We start from the raw sequence: 17,179 nt of genomic DNA, 5'->3' as shown, positions 1-17,179 counted from the left end.
TGGATTCTACTACTACGAAGTTGACATATATATAGAAATCCGAGATAAGAAATGAAAAGAAAATTCTATGGTTGATTCTCTCTCAAGAGTTGAGTTCAAACAAACACTAGCTAGGCCTATTCATCTACCCACTAAAGGATGGATTAAATTACTCTACATCCACCCAAAATTTTGCACCCCGCTGAGATAGGTAGCACATTATGTACCCACAGAACTGTACCAAGAAAGATAGCACCATTAGAATCAATGGTCGACAGCCTTTGCATGATGAGTTCAACGCCATTCAATGGCGGATCTTATTTGGATCATCCCACACACGATGTGCTTCAACGCCCCCGCACCGATCCCACAGAGCACGAAACACTTTGCCCAGGGTTCGATTCCCCAACACGCTCCCCCTTTTTCTTCGATTCCCCTCGACGGTTCCGCCTCAGCACCCCTCGCAGCTCGCGCAGCCACCCACGGCTCATCGCCAACCCCGTTTTCTCCATCCGCCGCCCTCCGCCTCCACTCCGCTGTGCCACCACCCATGGGTCCTCACCCGCCGCCGCCACGCTCGGCCACCCCGCGCTCGCCGACGTCGTCATGTTGGCCCGCTGGCCGGATGCCGGCCGCTGCACGCTCACGACGCGCGCACCCTCATGCGCCTCCCCGTCGCCCCCTCTCTCGCTCGTGACCTCACACCGCTCCGCCGTCCCCGCCGTGCCTCCTCGCACTATGTAAGAACTGCCCTATAGTGACGCACACAAAGGTGACACCACTATGTCGCGCGTCACCCTAATATGAAAGGTGACGCGTACAAATGAGGCGTGTCACTTTTTATTCTCCTAGGACCCCGATTATGCCCCCGCAAAAAGTGGCCTGTCACCTTTGACAGATGTAAGGTGACGCGGCTCATGAAGCCTGTCACCTATAATATAGGTGACAGGCTATATGTATAACCCGTCACTTGTATTCAAATCATAGGTGACGGGCATTATTCTCGTAGGTATAGGTGATGATCATTATTGAAGCCCGTCACCTTTTTAGAACACACAGGTCACTTAAACCCTAAGCCCTTAATCCGTGGTCCTTAAAAGGTGACACGTTACTTGTATGGTTCATCACCTATGTGTATGTCATATCTTACCGGTGCACATGAAAATTACGAGCTAACAATGCTGAGATTTTTGCTAGATATATAACAAGGCAGAAGCTAGTTCATCATTCATATAGACACACACACACACACACACACACATAAAGAGAACTGCATACAAACTACGATATTACATAGTCATGGCAGCTCCCTGACAACTTCTGCCACCCTGAAGAGGGCGTACACATAGTCAGCGACGTTCTGCACGACCGGCTGGTTCACCGGAGGTTTCCCAAGGCGGATAAAGTAGTTGCTCAACTCGTTGAACGAATCGTGCAGGACGCGGATCGCCCAGTCGTCGCCGAAGCCGAAGGGGTGGTCCGGATCAAACCTCGGATCGTTAGCCGCCGGAGTAGGGGCCGGCGCAGGCACCGGAGCCGGCGCCGAAGGTGAGAGAGGAAGAAGGTGAGGGTGATAGCGGCGAGGGGGAGGGGTGGGTGGGTGGGTGAGGAAGACGACGACAACAACGACGACGGCGATGAGTTCCTGGGCGCGCGACAGCAGTGGCTGGAGCTGGAGCCGGAACCCGACATTGTTGATCGACGACGACGAGGATGAGAGCATCAGTGCGAGAGGGTGTGAGGGGATGGCTACGGTGGCGAGAGCGTGCATGCTACAGCAAAGAAGATAGGAGTCGAGAGCGGCCGGGAGGCACTAATGCGCGGGGGCAGGAGCTGAGAGGGTGGACGCAATTGCCGAGAGTGCACCGGCGGGAGCCGAGAGGGCGAGCGCGGTTTCCGAGAGGAAGGGCGGGAGCCGAGAGGGCGGGCACGAGAGAGGGCACCGACGGTTGCGATTCCCGAAGCGTCACACGCTACATATATCGTGCGTCACTTATGTAAAAATATAGGTGACGGGCCATGATGAGGCCCGTCACCTTCAATTGATACATAGGTGACGGTCTACATATATCGCGCGTCACCTTTACCTGATACATAGGTGACGTTCCAAGGTGTTGTCTGTCACCTTTGATCTTGACCTAGTATTTAAGCGAAGAAGATAGGATCGTGCAAGAACCGAGCTTATCCTCTCTCGCCTCCTCTCCGGTTGCACCGTCGCCCACAGTCAAGGAGGAGATCCGGGCACGCCGTCGAGCCACCGCTCGCAGGCAAGGATGAAATCTGGGCATTGATCTTCAGCACATTTTGGAAAACGTGACAGACACGAATATTGGTGTGTCTATTCATGACTTGTGTTGGAAACTTTGAATTTAAGGCAAGCATAGTGTTTGACTTGGTGTGTCAGCCCAAAGGTCATGTCCAAAAGTCCATACTCCTACCATTGCACCCACTTGCACTATCCTACAACTCAATATGCTCAGACATGAACGATTCTGCACATTTACTTAGCATATAATCCCCAACCGTGTACATTTGCCACCGTACTACACATCAACACCAACATGTAGGAACAACATGATAATGCCCATCTTTGCTTCTGTAGGCACTCAATCAGCAAAATACAGAATAAATTATGAACTTTTGTCACCGAGCCTTTTCTGACTCCGATTTTGCCGTTTGGGCAACAAGGGTGCGCCAGAGCCACCGACCGCTTGCCATATCCACCATAGTCCAGAATCCAGTTTTCACAGCCGATCCAACCTAGATTTGCAGAAAGCAATGCTTTAGATCTGAACCGATTGTTATTAAACAAAAAATAATAATGTATCTTTCAGATTTGTACACAAGGGAAACAATGAGATGATGATTTAGAATTTAAACCACAAGTAGTAGTTAGAGCATCTCCAACAGTTTGTCAAATTAGGTTGCCATCCTTGTTTTTTTTGGAAAAACACAAAAAACATGTCTCCAACAGTTTTGCATACTACTTGGCAAATTTTAGAAAGTTGGCAAAAAGTGGTCCTCGACGCGCAAATATGCGCACGCGTATCCGGCTCTCCATCAGTGTTTCTTGTGCCGCGGACTCCTCCCGCGCGTCTCCCCGTCGTCCTTCTCCGGCGCGTCTCCCGGACGTCCTTCTCCCGCGCGACTCATTCTCCGGCTAGCACTTCCTCGCCGCCACCGCCAACGTCGGCCAGAACGACGCTCAACGGCACGGCGCGGAGGGCGGTGTACGTACGGGTCCGCCTCCGCCTCCACCAGGAGGGGGTTCGCGACGGCGCGGGACATGGGGATGCCGCCGCCGCCATCCACTCAACCAACGGCCGGCCGGCTGACGCTCAGGTGCCAACTAGCCTGAATCGTTTCCTTCCATTTCTTGTCTTCTAATTGATTATGAGCAAGCGTCAAAGAAATCGATCGAGGAAGGTGCAGAAGCAAAACCGATCGTGCCGCTTTGTTCCTCTCATCAATGGCGTGCTGTAAAGAATATGATTGGCGGCTGGAGGCAGGAGATCAAGACGATTTTCTGTAAAGAACGAGATCAATCGGCGTTGGAGTAGATGATTGCCTGATAGGAGGAGCAGATGCTGACCTGATGGGAGGAGGAGATGGCCGGCCGGAGTAGATGATGGCCACCGGCGCGCGGCGCAAGATGGAACGGCGACGGGATGTGAAGCGACAGTAGTTGATCCGGTAATTTTGGTGGGCCTGATTTTTAGTTTTACCAAGTCCAAATGACAAACTCTTGGAGATAGCCTTTTTTTTAACTTGGCATATATTTTAGCAAGTTGCCAAATCACAAGATTTGCTAAGTTAATTTTGGCAAACTCTTGAAGATGCTCTAAGTGACCATAGATTGTGCATCATGCACCATCGTTGCTGAACTATGTTTGCTCTTTTTTTTCCGCTTGCGCATGAAATAGTTTAAACACTTAATCCCACTCAACTCATATTTCCATACAGTTACTTTGTAAACAAATTCATGCGCTGGATCCGAAGAGTTGATAACATGATGTTTGTCAGAGCTGAGAACAGTGGCAGTGGTGGACAAGATTCCAAATGTTTCAAGCTCTATTAAGTTTGAAGGCTATCAAACCAATGGGTTGCCTAATCAAGTATTACAATTTATCCCCCACCCCTCTTAATGTGCCATTGATTTAATCAGTGCACGCTATTCCAGACGTCTTGCGGTAGACTTTTTTTTTAAAAAGCTGAGGAAATGTAACCGTGCTAGCAAGGTAGTTTATGCAAGAAAAGGAGCAAGGGAAGGTTAACATCCATCGATGGCATATCTGTATAATTGAAATGAGCCTGAAATGAAGCATCTTGAGGACCACACCTACGTGCTGACATGATGAAGAACAGAAATGAAGCATCTTAAGGACCACCCCTATGTGCTGACATGATGGAGAACAGAAGCAAGGTCATGTTGGTTGGCAAATAGCACAAATAGATATTGAAGGCCTTGCTAATGTTATAATCCTACTTCCTATTTTCATTGAGCGCAGGCAAGAAGATAAGAATAGCGAGGAGACAGAGCAGGGAGGGATGGAGGCTTTACCTTGGAATGGAGGGGTACGGGCGCCCTGGGGGATCCCGACTCGGAGGTCTTGTCGTCGGCGTCGGCGTCGAATTGGTCAGGCTCGGCGTTGAGCCCCCGGATGAGGAAGAATCCGGCGATGGTGGCGGAGAGGAAGATGAGGATGACCCGCAGCGGGCACATTTCTGATGTCTTCTCCAAGGAAGCAATCAATGAATGAATCCCTTGACTTGGCGGAAGGAATTGGATTCAAGAAAAAGGCGTCGGCTTTGGCTTTATTGCTGGTTGCGGGGCTTTGGGGAGTGAGGAGAGAAGAAGATCAATGGCGGATTAGGGGGAGTTGGGTTGGAGCCTGGGTCTGGGTGGGTGCGGCGGACTGGATCCCCCTTGCAGGGATGGATGGATTTCTCCCGAGACTCGGCCGACGGGGCCGAGCACGCGCTCACCAAACGCCACCTCTCGCAACTTGCTTTAATTAATTATTTAATTGGACAGAAAACGAAAGAAAGAAATGGGAGCAGGTGGAGAGGGGAGCAAGTAGCTGCCTGCCTCAACTCAAATCCGGGGAGGAGGAGGAGGAGGAGGGAGGATTGCCTTTGCCAGTTGCCACGAGGAGGAGGAATCCGCGGCGCGGCGCGGCGGGGTGGAACTGGGAGAGGACGACGGCGAGGGTCTCGGTCGGAGGCGTTGCTTCTGGTGGAATATAAACGTGGTTGCAAGGCTGGCTGGGCCTCCTTGCCAGACGCGCTGGTTGACACCTTGCACCCCTGGGCCCACCCTGTCAGTGCGTAGCTTGAAGACTGTTTCACCTCTATGGTTCCCTTCGTCGCAAACGGCGGCCTGGTCACCACCTACGCTACGCACTTCCAGAAGATTTAATTGACCAGTAAGTAATTACTTATATGGGAGCATCTCATGTGCAAATGGGCAAAACATCTAACTAAGATTGTGAAAATTTATCAAAAAGTAGACTTGGAGGTCTCGAATCATTCTGAAAAATGGCACATTTAAATGTTAATGTGATACTTTTCAAAAAAATGTTAATGTGATGATATGCTTTTGTCTTAAACGTTGAGGTTCAGACTAGTTTTAGGGATTTTTTAAAAAAAAATCAAAATACCTTTTTTTCTTGAATTTCATCATCATTCTTAATCGTTTGCCCATTTTAACCGCAAGAATTATACATGTTACTGATCCTTCATTAGCAAACAATGAAACAAGAAATGCAGCAATGAATAATGCATGTTACAGCTGGGTTTATGATCATATATATATTGTTTGTTCTAGAAGTCAAAGACAGACACATGGAGAAACTATATCGTAGATGTAACCAACTAGTTATAGTGGTTGTCAACCACTAGGTATAATGGTGGTCTGATGATTAATGTATGGATGATGATTAGACATTCACAACAAATCGTGGTGGCCACGACACATGCCTTGGAATGAGCCACCAGCCCACCACCACTCTTATCTGTAAAAGGTCACAAGTGCAGCACAAACAACGCGAGGGCGAGGCGGCGGCTATTTCTCCTCTCTTCTTCCTGGCATCGCACTGCACTCCATAGTCCATACATGCTGACCAAACAAATGCATCCAAGCCACTGCAGGGAATTCTCTACTTTCATACCTATCCAGCTGGATCATCCGACTACTAGCTTCAGTTCACGACATCCAACCAGTTAATCAGAAAAATCCCAAGCATGGGATTGGATGGACGTCCCTTTCGTCATGCCAACCAATGGCAATGGATATGGGTGCAGACACAACAAGCTCGTGTTTCACTCAAACACAAGAGCACAGAAAAGTTTGGCAGTCTGGCTGCGTGGTAGTAGCTAGCTGCTCTGTCACCAGTAGAGAGGCCAGTGACTGGTGAACCACACTTGCAAATCAAGATGCTGATGCCACTCACCATTGTCTTGACTCGCTTCGTCAAGTGAGCTGCTGATGCAAAAGTTAAGCGTGCATATTAACAAACAAATTCCGCAAACGCCACCTTGCCGGGATCAATTCATTCTAAATCATTAGCTGTCTTAGTTTTTCTAGATATATTAATTTTACTATGCACCTAGATACGATGTATATCTAGATGCTAGTTTTTCTAAATATATTAATTTTACTATACATTTAGACACGATGTATATCTAGATGTATAGTAAAAATATGCATATAAAAAAGCTAAAACGACTAATAACGGAAAGGGTAGATAACAAGCACCAACTGTGTCAATGCGATGCGAGCACCACTTCATCCATCAACCAACCTTCCTCCAAACAAGCAATAGGCACGTGCGATTGCACACAGGGAAACAGTACTGTTAGCGACGATCATGCATGGACCCAGTAATCTAACTAATAACCACCACCGAGCGCGATAAGTCCCCATCCCCATTTTTATTGAATCCGGAAGTTAATACGATGAAATGCCCCCAACACGTCACTCAGGGTTAGAGAGGCCTAATGCAATGCATGAGCGCATGTTAATTGGTGAGGTGAGTGCTACTTAACAAAATCATCATACTTTTGCATCAAGGAACACAATCCACCAGCTTATCTCCTCACTAACCCCTACATCACTGCAAGGAGGAGGCAAGGAAGTCTTGGCTCGACATTGCGTTCCCTCTATATAATCAAAGTTCGTTCTATGCTGTCTCTTTTTCATTGAAGGACCACACTGACTGTACATCAGGACTTGTTGAGGAAAATAAGCCTCCACCACCAACATGTGCACAAGGCGGGGATGATATACGCGTTGCTTCCTGAGCTCCATTCAGCACCAGTTCCTCCCTGCGTAAATCATAGAACCCAACAAAGTCGTGAGTTCCAGAGTTTTCACTTCATCAACTAACAATGATAGTATGATACTACTACCACCACCAAAAAACCAGGAATTTACATAGGATATGGACAGTTGAAGGGGAAAAGGAAAAGAAAATGAAGTGCCACACATGTGTTGGAATACTTAGTCTTGTCTAGAAGGCTAGAACAGTACTTTCTATAACACAAACATGTCTCATTTAGTTCTGCACTTCTGCTAAGTTTCCATCAGCTAGGGGCTGCTGAAAGGTCGAGTACCTCAGTCCTGCACACAGCCTGGCCTTTAGGAACTAGGAATCTGATAATCACAGTAATACTACCTGAGTATTCCAACCTAACTCAAAATAAATCGGTCATGCTAAGAAAACTGAGTACAAGATTTTTTCCATGCTCCCCTGAGCCACATTTTGATATGGGCAGCAGCCCACTAGCAGATTACATGGATGTCTCTCCTGCAGATGTGATCAGGGGGACATGGGATACTACTGGAGACCCCATCAGGCCTTGTCTCGAATCATCCATAGTCTCTAGACACAAAGTATAGTATCCTAACTAGACTCATCCATATTACTTGGACTCAACTGCCTCTTCTTCCATCAGAGCACCTTTACAGAGCTTTTATGCAACAAGGGACCTGCCCCACCCATGCAAACACAAACCGAAACAGCTATCAATAAGCATCTTAAAAAATTCTACGTTACATGGCACGTTCAAAAAGCAACAGATCAAGCTGCACTCAATAATATGCTTCATTAACAAGAAGGTCAAACAGGATGCAGGCACACCACTAGTGAACCGCACTTTATAAGAATCATGCCAGCCATCTACAGAGCCAAAGTCCAACTCTCAATAGGAACACAAAAAACTTGGCTAAATATACAACACTAACTCTCCCCATAAAACAATCTATTCATTCATTCAAGGGTTGTGGCATTGCACAAATTGGCAAAATATTTAACTATCAATTTTGGGCTTTGGTGTCAACTGAGTTCATTCAACCTCCAATCTCATATCATCACATTTTCTCAGATGTAATATCGTCCCAATCTTACTAGAGATAGAACTAAAACACTTGCTACCAACCTACACATAACTCAAAAAAAAAAAGCTTCTGCAACCAAACAGGCTTACGCTCGCAGTGAGTAATGATTATTTTTGCCATCTAACTCTAGCCTTGTCAAGTAGTAGTCCACAATATTTAAAAAAAAAATACAGCAAACACATTTAGCCAATTGAGAATAATGAACGTAGAAGACCTTGATATTGTAAAATCCTGTGTTCACTCTATTTATCCACCTCAAAACTACTTCCTGTTGCAAAGACAGACTTCATAGTTGTCAGAAACTTTGGTACCCATTAGTCATATGTAAATATTGGAAAACAAAGTCTTGCCAAAACAATTAAAATTTGAATCATGCATTTTTATGGTTCAAGTGCTATATTCAATATCAGAAAAACACATCATCAAGACCAAGGACAAAAACAGCTAATGATCCAATAGCTCATGATGGCAACTACATAGCCCTTGCCTCCTTGGCTTCTTTACCTATCTTTCTAATCAATTAAGAACTAGCAATGAATGTGCCTCTTAATCTCCTTCAAAAAATAATTTTATTAGCACACAATTTCAAGCTGGGCTGAAAGAAACCCATGGCAACCTTGTTCACCAACCATGCCATTCTTGAAACAAAAACTTTGCTGAGAACACATATAGTTTTAAAGGTTCAACAATCACAACTAGTGGAACACATCACGCAACCAGCTCGGGCACAATCCTAGCTAGCTAATTATTCATGATGACAGCTTGTCAATCGGCCATCATCATGAATCACCAGTACAGTAGAACTCCAATTTTTAATATCATATCATCAATGAACAATGATCCATGAAAGTGACAAATACAGAAATACATATGTGTGATCGAGTAGGCAGCGATTAGGCGGTAAGCAGGATGGTGATGACTAGCACCTACGCTGACACCTTCTAGAGTAGTGGCATCCAATGCCAAAATTGGTTGGTGAATGGTGATTCATGGAACAAATTCCTCAAAAATTTAGAAGTGGCCTCGCCCCTTGACCTGCTCCAAATTGCATGTATTACTCATAAAAACAAGATCCACGAGAAACTTACACCTAATCATTGGAGAATAAAGAGCACCGGAGCCTTTAATCATTCCAAGACGGATCATCCATACACACCCAGTATCACATACTCACATGGGTTTAACAGTATAAGATTAGAATGAATTAAACTTCCTGTTATGCACTTTGCTTTTCAAAAGCCTCTCATTTCAATACACAAATTACCTGGTCGAAATAAGATGTAATGCACAATCACACATGTATGTGACTATGCACATATGACATTCAACAGTTTTGTCGATACCTTGGTACTTAAATTTGTTGATACATGGAGTTATACTAAGTAGTGAACAGGAAAACAGGAACGAACTCAAACAATTGCAGGAAAAGGAAAGCCTGAACGAACTCAAACAGTTGCAGGAAACAAGCATTGTCAACATCTGGGGAAAGGGGTACCAAGTTTCTAGCTCAAGTAAACAGTATAAGATGATCAGCAGTGCTAAGAGCCTTTGATGCAATAAAATTTCTGAAAACAAGTAAGGCATTGGAAAGTACGTACTTAGGCCAAGAATGGCCAGGCGGCCCGAAGGGGTGTTCACGGGCTGATTTGTTTGAAGACCCAAAAACCAAGTCATTGTGTATAGCTTTTCCTTGTACTTCATGTGGAAGAAACAGGCTTGGTGTATCAGGGGGCAGTTGCTGAAAGGGTGCTTTCTGCAGCCATGGATCATTGTCATTCGAACCAGTACTCAGGGAGCTTTCTGTTCCACTGTTGAAAAGATTGACACTATGGTTAAATTGATTTGTGTGTTGTCGAAGCCACTGACTCTGAGGACCTTGCAGACCTAAAGTTTCCTGAACCAATGGCGTGCTCCACATTTGCCAAGTGCCTTGTTCACTGCTAGCCTCAGGCAAAATGGAACCACCAGGCCCTTTTGTGACTGATGAGTGTGGGGGCTTAATAGGCTTCTCTTCAACTGTTCGAGATCTTGAGAGAGGAGACTCGATGGGTGAAGGCCTCCCATGCGATTCCTTGCTGACATCACTTGAGATGAACCCACAATCTAAGTCCGAAGGGAAGTTATCTAGAGACTCTGAAACTGGCCCAAGTAATGCAATTGCATCTGGATCATAGCATGGGTCTTCAAATTGTTCTGGTTCTTCAAATACTGTGGATTCTGCATCATCATAGAAGGGCATGTGTCCAGCAGGAAAATGAGGTAATGGCTTAATGGGGGATGCTCCATTAAGCGGTGGGAAACCTGGAAATTGCATGGACTGGCTTGAACATGGCTTGCTTTCCAGAGGAGGATACTGAGACACAAATATATGAGCATTGCTTATCTGTGCTCCATTTGGTTCTGGCTTCCGATTCATATCACGATCTGAAGTTGTAACATCAGGACAAGGGGACACTGATGCTGAACCACTAAACAGCTGATGCCATGACTTTTTAAGGCTGGTAGGGTGTGGCTGCACATTTGGACTAACCTGCATATAGCATAATACAAAAGAATTTGGAAATTTAAGACGGAAGTTCAGGTAAAAGACTAAAAGAAACTAACACAATTGCTTCTAACAGTAAGATTTTATATTAAAATAATAATGCCCTTGTTACTCACAGGTCGATTAAAATTAGCCCACGAATTTCTGGTTTCTCCAGCTGTAGCGGATTTGGCTGTAGCTTGAGTGGCTGTATGCTGGGTTTCTCTTTTGAGTGCATTACCCTGGTCAGTTGCAGGAACTACAGGTCTACTAACCTTGTTAACTTGAGGTGCAGGGGCCTGAGCACTTCTGCCAAAGAAGGAACCACTGCCAAACCCTCTTGAAGAAGATAAGAAACCACCCGTCATACGACCAAAGTACTTTGTTCTGCTCTCCACAGTCTTATTAGTATGGCTGTTAGGTTCCGAGTAATAAGGCTTATAACCTTCACGCTTGTCCAAGTCAGTCTTTCTGTCAAATTCTCGCTTCCTATCACCTTCGCGGCCCAATCTTCTATCAATGTCCTCACAATCTGAATTGCTCTTGCTGGACCCCTTGTCCTCTTTCTTCCTCCTCTCCTGCCGCCACCTCTCTGCCTCCCTCCTAGCATCCTTCTCCCCAACAGGGGTAGCGCTTTTGGACCGCTCCTCAGCCTCTGCCTTCTCATCCCTCAGCCTCCTCCGTTCCTCTACTAGCTTTGCCATCTCCTCACGCTGCTTCCGTTCTTCCTCCTCCAGCATTTCCCTCTCCAGCCTCGCTAGTCTCTTCTCCTCCGCCTTCCTCCTCGCCTTCACGACCCTGCTCTCCTCAGCTTTTCCAACATTCTCCCCTCTCTTTGCCAACCTTTTACCATCTGGGCCCAAGCCCTCACCATCCCCTGACGATGTAAATCTGAATATCTTCCTCAAGAACCAGCTCACTACTGTCGAGGAAAAGGATGACAGCAGGCGCCATGAGAATGCCAAGAAGGAGTTGTTATTGCTGGAGGAGCAGCGCAGGTCGAGCCAGCATCCACAATCCTGAGAGCAAGGCCATCCGATGGGCACCTTCCCGGCTGAATTAAGGTCTAGCACGGGGCGCTTGGAGACATGGCCACAGTAGGAGCACATGAACTTGCCACCACCGGGGTTCTGGTCCCTGTAGGGGTTGCTGCAGTTGCGGCAGCGGCGGGTGGCGGTCTTCCGGAGCTTGTGGAGCTCGAGGGCGTGGGCGCGGCGCTCCTCGCGGAGGCGCGCGGAGCGGCGGGCGCGCCAGAGGGAGAGGCGCGGGAGGAGGATCTCATACCAGAAGAGGGTAAGGAGGAGGACGGAGACGCAGGCGAGGCGCGGGGAGGTGACCTCGAAGCGGTAGGCGGCCGGGAGCAGCAGCTGGGTGATGGCCCAGATGGCGATGAGGGGGATGACGAGCCACGGGAGCATGGTGGCGACGCGGCGCGACCAGCGGTGCACGGAGCACAGCGGACACATTGATTATCCGGCCGCCTCCGCCGCCCTCGCCGCCTGCTGGATCGCCAGCGCTGTCTTGAAGGCGGGCGGGCGGGTGGGTAGGTTGCTTGCTCGGCCGGCAATGCGGCGATTCGATTTGGGGGAAGGGAAGGGGAGGGGAGGGAAACCCTCGAATGGGGGAGGGGAATCAAAGCGGGCGGCTCCTTTTGTGGGGATGCCAGATGCGGAAGCTAGGAGGAGAGCGTGGCAAGAATGGATTCGAGCTCGAGGTGGGCGACGGCCATGGCGAAAACCCTAGCTTTCCAATCCCTTCCCCTTCCTTTGGGATTGCCTGGCTGAATTCTTTCTTTTTTTTCCCCGCACGGAAGGTGACGCGACGAAGACGAAGCTGGAGGTCCCAGAAAACCAGATAAAGCTTCATCTCCTTTCCTCCGTTTCTATCCATCTTTCTTATTCTTTACCAAGACAAATTGCATGTTTAACTGTTTGCAAGCTATCGATATTTTTCAGATGATGTGAAACTAGACTAGATAACAAAAGTAGACTAGATAAACGTCATATACCAGCAGGTGTGGCGCAAGCAAGAGCAATTTATTATTTTTTAAAAAACTTTTTTTCCTTTCCATGAAATACCTTTTGATTTTCTTCATTTTGATTAAATCCATATCTCACGCTATATAAATTGTACAACTTATTATGCTTCATAACCCCTGAGTATTCGATTGAATCGAACAATCAGGCCGTTCCTTGTCTTCCAAATAAATTTGAAAATTAAGATATCATAACACGTGTCCCATAGACCCCGAGTTTTAAATCTAAATCATTGAGAAAAAGTATCCAAAATAACATACGAAAATATAGTTGAACAAATTGTTTTGATGGTTAATTTGGATTTATTCGATCAAAATTTTAAAAACCTTTTTCGGAATAAAATCCCTAAAAACGATTAAACAAATAACTTCCCGAAACAAAACTTGAAATTACTGCAAAAACTAATCTTATCCCGTGAAGAACTATTATGCTTCCACAAAACTACTATTTTGCACCGCTAATTATTTTTACTGCAAGGTAATTATAGGTAAATCCACTTCCATTGCTCTGTCACTTCATCTTCCTCTACTTCATCGTCGCTGCCATTTCTAGATTCAGATTCAGATCTGCTTGTCGGCCACCTCCTCGTTTTAGCAATCGAGTCGCCAGGGCTTTCTCCCTCAGATCCACACATCCGCCACTCCTCTCATAAGCCCCTGAGCGTGTTGGAGTGAAGGAACTCATACCCCAGAGATGGTAGGCAAGAATAACGCCAACAAAGAAAAGGGGGGAAGCAGTCAATGGAAGCGGCTCTGCTTGTCGATTTGTGGTGGAAAAGTAAGTGCTCTGAAACTGATCTCTTGAGACTTATTGATGAGGGCCTTCTTGAGCCCAAAGAAATAATGTAGTGGCGCCCAACCGGATCAGATGCTACTCTGAACAAATGGATGTGATTATTCTATTTCAACAATTTGTTGAGCCTGGCTTGGCCCTCTCTGCTTCTGATTTAATTTTCTTCACGGATTACTGTACTACCGTGGTATCAGATCCACCATCTGAATCCCAACTGTATCTTGCATATTTCCATTCAACCCTATCTTGCATATTTCCATTTTTGTTCAATTGTGAGAAACATTCCTTAGCATCAAGCCCCACTAAGATCTTTTTCGTCATCTCTTCCATCTGAAACCCCATCACAACGACAAAAACATCAATGTAGTCGAAGGATCTGGGTTCCAACTTAGGTAGGAGATGGACAAGCACTATATCAAGTACAAATATCCGAGTAGTCTGGCTGGCTGGAAAGACTATTGGTTTTATATCGAGAATATAAGCCAGCACTTCCAAAATAGCACCCGTACCCAATCCAACCCAACTCAGTCTGGAATGAAAAAGTACCCGAAGTAGACATGGTTAGCCAAGCCCATCCAACCCCTACAAAAGTGCGAGCGGTTTGGGGCGACGCGACCAGGGGCCAAGCATCATTCATTATATACGGGGAGGCGCTCGAGCTCTTGGGACTCGCATGCTCGGAACGGTCTACCATGCCTAGTCAGACTGACCTTATTGGTGCAGAGGCATCAGCCCAGACACGACGCGAGGTCCGCATCGGGTCGGGCCAAGCCCAATTATCCTCGTGCCATGGGCCGGCCCATGGGACTCGGACCGGATGGAAAACTATACTAATAGTTAGTAATATTTTATACATATATACTAGGCAAATATACCCACATGTTGCTACGGATTATAGATATCAAATAAGTATAATTATTCATGCGTTAATTTTATATCTTTACGTGAGCAAGTCATGTACGGAGGGTTGGTTAAGTACCATTCATCGGAGCATGCCCATCGTTGTAGTCTTTTTCTTTCAAGTTTTGGTCCCATGGTCCCTTCCATTTACACACATTTTGAAGTAGCAATTAATAAATTTTATTTTTTTCCTACCTCGCCGTATCCTAACCGTGCCCGGTCCAAAGAGCGAAGCTCGGTCCGGGTAAATACCAAAGGTCGTTGACTCCCAATCCGTTTTCCACGCAAATGCAAGACACTCATCTCATTTATTTAGAGCTACAGACCGAGGGGGCACGGACGCCGACGGCGGCGGCGGCCGTGTCTCTCCACGACATCAAGCCACATTTGAGAGGGTGGCGGCTTCCTCCCTTCACCTGTGCTCTGTCGTTCGCGACCTGCGGCGAGCCACTCTCGATCTGTTGTCATCGGCAGCGGAGGTGCATTTCCATCAGCCCCAATGGATTGAGGGCTACAACACATGAAACCGATGGCGTTCCATGGCAGCTGCGCATTCGGATGGACGAATGGCGGTGGAGGTAGCGGCGGCAGCTTTGGACAGCTTGGAGCCATTCTAGAGGTGGGTGCCGACGCATGCAATCCATTTTGTATGCTCCTCATGAAATTTTCATTGATGGTCGTTTCAATTTCTTAGGTTGTGTTTAAATGGTGAAAAAGTTTGGGTTTTGATACTGTAGCACATTTTGTTGTTATTTAACAATTAATATTCAATCATAAATTAATTAGCGTCATTAGATTCATCTCGTATGAATCAGTTAGACTGTGTAATTAGTTATTTTTTCAACTGCATTTAATGCTCTATGCATATATCCAAAAATTCGATGTGACGGATACTATGTAAACTTTTTTGCGAACTAAACAGGTCCTTAGCCATTGCTCGTTAGCGGTGAGCGCACGGGGAGGGGTGGATGGACGCGGCTCTGCACGGTGACGGAGGAGAGGGTCGCACTTGCCGGCGACACTTGTGATTCCCACGAGATTTAGGAACCCCTGCTTGTTTCTTCATACTACAGAGTACGGGAGAAGGTGCATGCTCTGTTTGTGCATTGGAGGCTTGGAGCCATACAATGATCAGGAAGTGAGAGTGGCAGGAGCAATAAGTAGTACGAGTTCAGATGGATATATAGTTCACGAATCACTTCTATGATATTAAGCAGTTACATTGGGAGAGGAATGATCATCTTCCTTTTGATTCCTCTCTAATTTGCTCATCAATTTCAATAATTTGTGCAATCATTTTGAAGCAAATGAGTTTAGTTTGACATCATTTTGTCCCATTCTCAGGCTTACATAAATCTATACATTCATATAACAATCACACCTCTTTTCAGTAATATAATTTCATAATGCAATTCGGACAGATTACAGATTACGGGAGCGTTCATGTATAAAGCGCTCGAGTGGGATTCATCCCGTCGCAAAAGCTGACGAACAGCTTCCCAATGCCTCCCTCCGCCCTCCATTCCGGTGGCGTAGCCGCTGCAGGTCCGCCTCCACCGGCCGCTGCCTCCACCATCCCGAACCCTGGCCCACTAGATATCTCACCACCGCCCCCTCCCCGGTGGTGTCCACGCTGCCTTGCCACGCTGCTCGCAACCCGCCACCACTGCTCGTCTCCCTTTTCAAAGTTTGGTGACCATAATTGCACCGGGAACCAACCCCCCCCCCCCAACTTAGGCGGTGCTGTCTCCGCGGGGAAGTTGATGAACAGTGATGGCACAGGCCCACGTGCAGCGAGCCTAGCATCTCTTCTGCAACAGATAGGCGCGCAGCAGCGCGCACAATAAATAGAATCCCCGCATATTACAGTCTTATACTGCTGTTCATTTTCTCTTTCTTTCCTCCAGACGAAATGTTGCATTCTTCGGTTCCACTTTAGAGAAGAGTTAAAAGCGTGCTCTTTTCCAAGAAAAGTAAGGACTGTGTCGGTGACAAGTTTTCTGAACTTGAGAAAAGAATGGTGTTGGCCAGGTTTGCATGCACAAAGAGACAGACAATGCTTGAAGGTGTGCCACTGATGTAAGGCTAATGAAAAGAGACACTTCTGAAGCTCAAAAGTTGTTTAGACTGGAATCCAGAACTGGGGCACACGCTCACCAGTGAAGATGAAGAACTGCACCACTAATAGATTTGTGTGCACATGTATGATACTTGTACAACATTATATATGGAAAATTGTACAAGACTGTTACTTGATTGATTTGCTGAATTACAGCATAAGTTTCCCAGATGATTGTATATTTTCTGATCATGTTTGAGATGGTTTAACATCAAGTGCAGCTATACAACACATATAATAAATCCTATGAATTCTTAATTCAAATGACCAACTCAAGGAAATTGTATGTCCTGATATCAGGCTTTGTATAAGGTTGATTACATTTGCCCTTCATTCAAGCTACAAACTAAATTTATATCCAAGCCTCCTAACAGACAAATTCTCTTTTCGGAATCTTTCTTTCTTTTTTACGTTGTTGTTGCTTGAATGCT

The 17,179-nt window shown here is 46.4% G+C and overlaps 2 protein-coding genes and 2 long non-coding RNA genes across 16 annotated transcripts; 1 reads left to right on the top strand and 3 right to left on the bottom strand.

The window, feature by feature from the left end:
- Positions 1-2,320: 2,320 nt before the first annotated feature.
- LOC120685874 lies at positions 2,321-5,190 on the bottom strand. 3 transcript variants are annotated; one of them, XM_039967991.1, is made up of 3 exons: positions 4,541-5,107; positions 4,319-4,376; positions 2,321-2,739 (listed from the first exon to the last, which is right to left on the bottom strand). In XM_039967991.1, exons 1-3 carry the CDS (start codon positions 4,700-4,702, stop codon positions 2,480-2,482), a joined length of 480 nt encoding a protein of 159 aa, XP_039823925.1. In that variant the 5' UTR covers positions 4,703-5,107; the 3' UTR covers positions 2,321-2,479. The 3 variants fall into 3 exon arrangements, with proteins under 3 accessions (XP_039823925.1, XP_039823926.1, XP_039823928.1); XM_039967992.1 differs by having other exon boundaries at positions 4,323-4,376; XM_039967994.1 differs by lacking the exon at positions 4,319-4,376 and having other exon boundaries at positions 2,329-2,739; positions 4,541-5,190.
- LOC120685875 lies at positions 2,815-3,979 on the bottom strand. The gene is made up of 2 exons (XR_005679821.1): positions 3,572-3,979; positions 2,815-3,505 (listed from the first exon to the last, which is right to left on the bottom strand). It is a non-coding gene; the product is annotated as an uncharacterized LOC120685875 (long non-coding RNA).
- Positions 5,191-6,886: 1,696 nt separating the features above from the next.
- On the bottom strand, positions 6,887-12,798 carry LOC120686563 (stress response protein nst1-like). Of its 11 annotated transcripts, none has more exons than XR_005680247.1 (5): positions 11,039-12,730; positions 9,976-10,907; positions 8,592-8,645; positions 7,511-7,969; positions 6,971-7,305 (listed from the first exon to the last, which is right to left on the bottom strand). XR_005680247.1 is itself a non-coding variant. In XM_039968777.1 (4 exons), the coding sequence occupies exons 1-3, from the start codon at positions 12,365-12,367 to the stop codon at positions 9,319-9,321; spliced, it is 2,355 nt and encodes a 784-aa protein (XP_039824711.1). In that variant the 5' UTR covers positions 12,368-12,798; the 3' UTR covers positions 6,969-7,305; positions 9,304-9,318. The 11 variants fall into 11 exon arrangements, 6 of the variants coding, with proteins under 6 accessions (XP_039824708.1, XP_039824711.1, XP_039824709.1 ...); XR_005680242.1 differs by lacking the exon at positions 7,511-7,969 and adding an exon at positions 9,308-9,412 and having other exon boundaries at positions 11,039-12,724; XR_005680243.1 differs by lacking the exon at positions 7,511-7,969 and adding an exon at positions 9,304-9,412 and having other exon boundaries at positions 7,190-7,305; positions 11,039-12,724.
- LOC120686564 lies at positions 12,749-15,956 on the top strand. Its single transcript, XR_005680249.1, has 2 exons — positions 12,749-15,248; positions 15,552-15,956. It is a non-coding gene; the product is annotated as an uncharacterized LOC120686564 (long non-coding RNA).
- The last annotated feature ends 1,223 nt before the right edge of the window (positions 15,957-17,179 follow it).

This window comes from Panicum virgatum, chromosome 8N (genome assembly GCF_016808335.1).
Source record: "Panicum virgatum strain AP13 chromosome 8N, P.virgatum_v5, whole genome shotgun sequence".
Classification (NCBI taxonomy): domain Eukaryota; kingdom Viridiplantae; phylum Streptophyta; class Magnoliopsida; order Poales; family Poaceae; genus Panicum; species Panicum virgatum.
The sequence above is the reverse complement of the archived record's forward strand: the minus strand, read 5'-3'. Positions and strand labels throughout refer to the sequence as shown.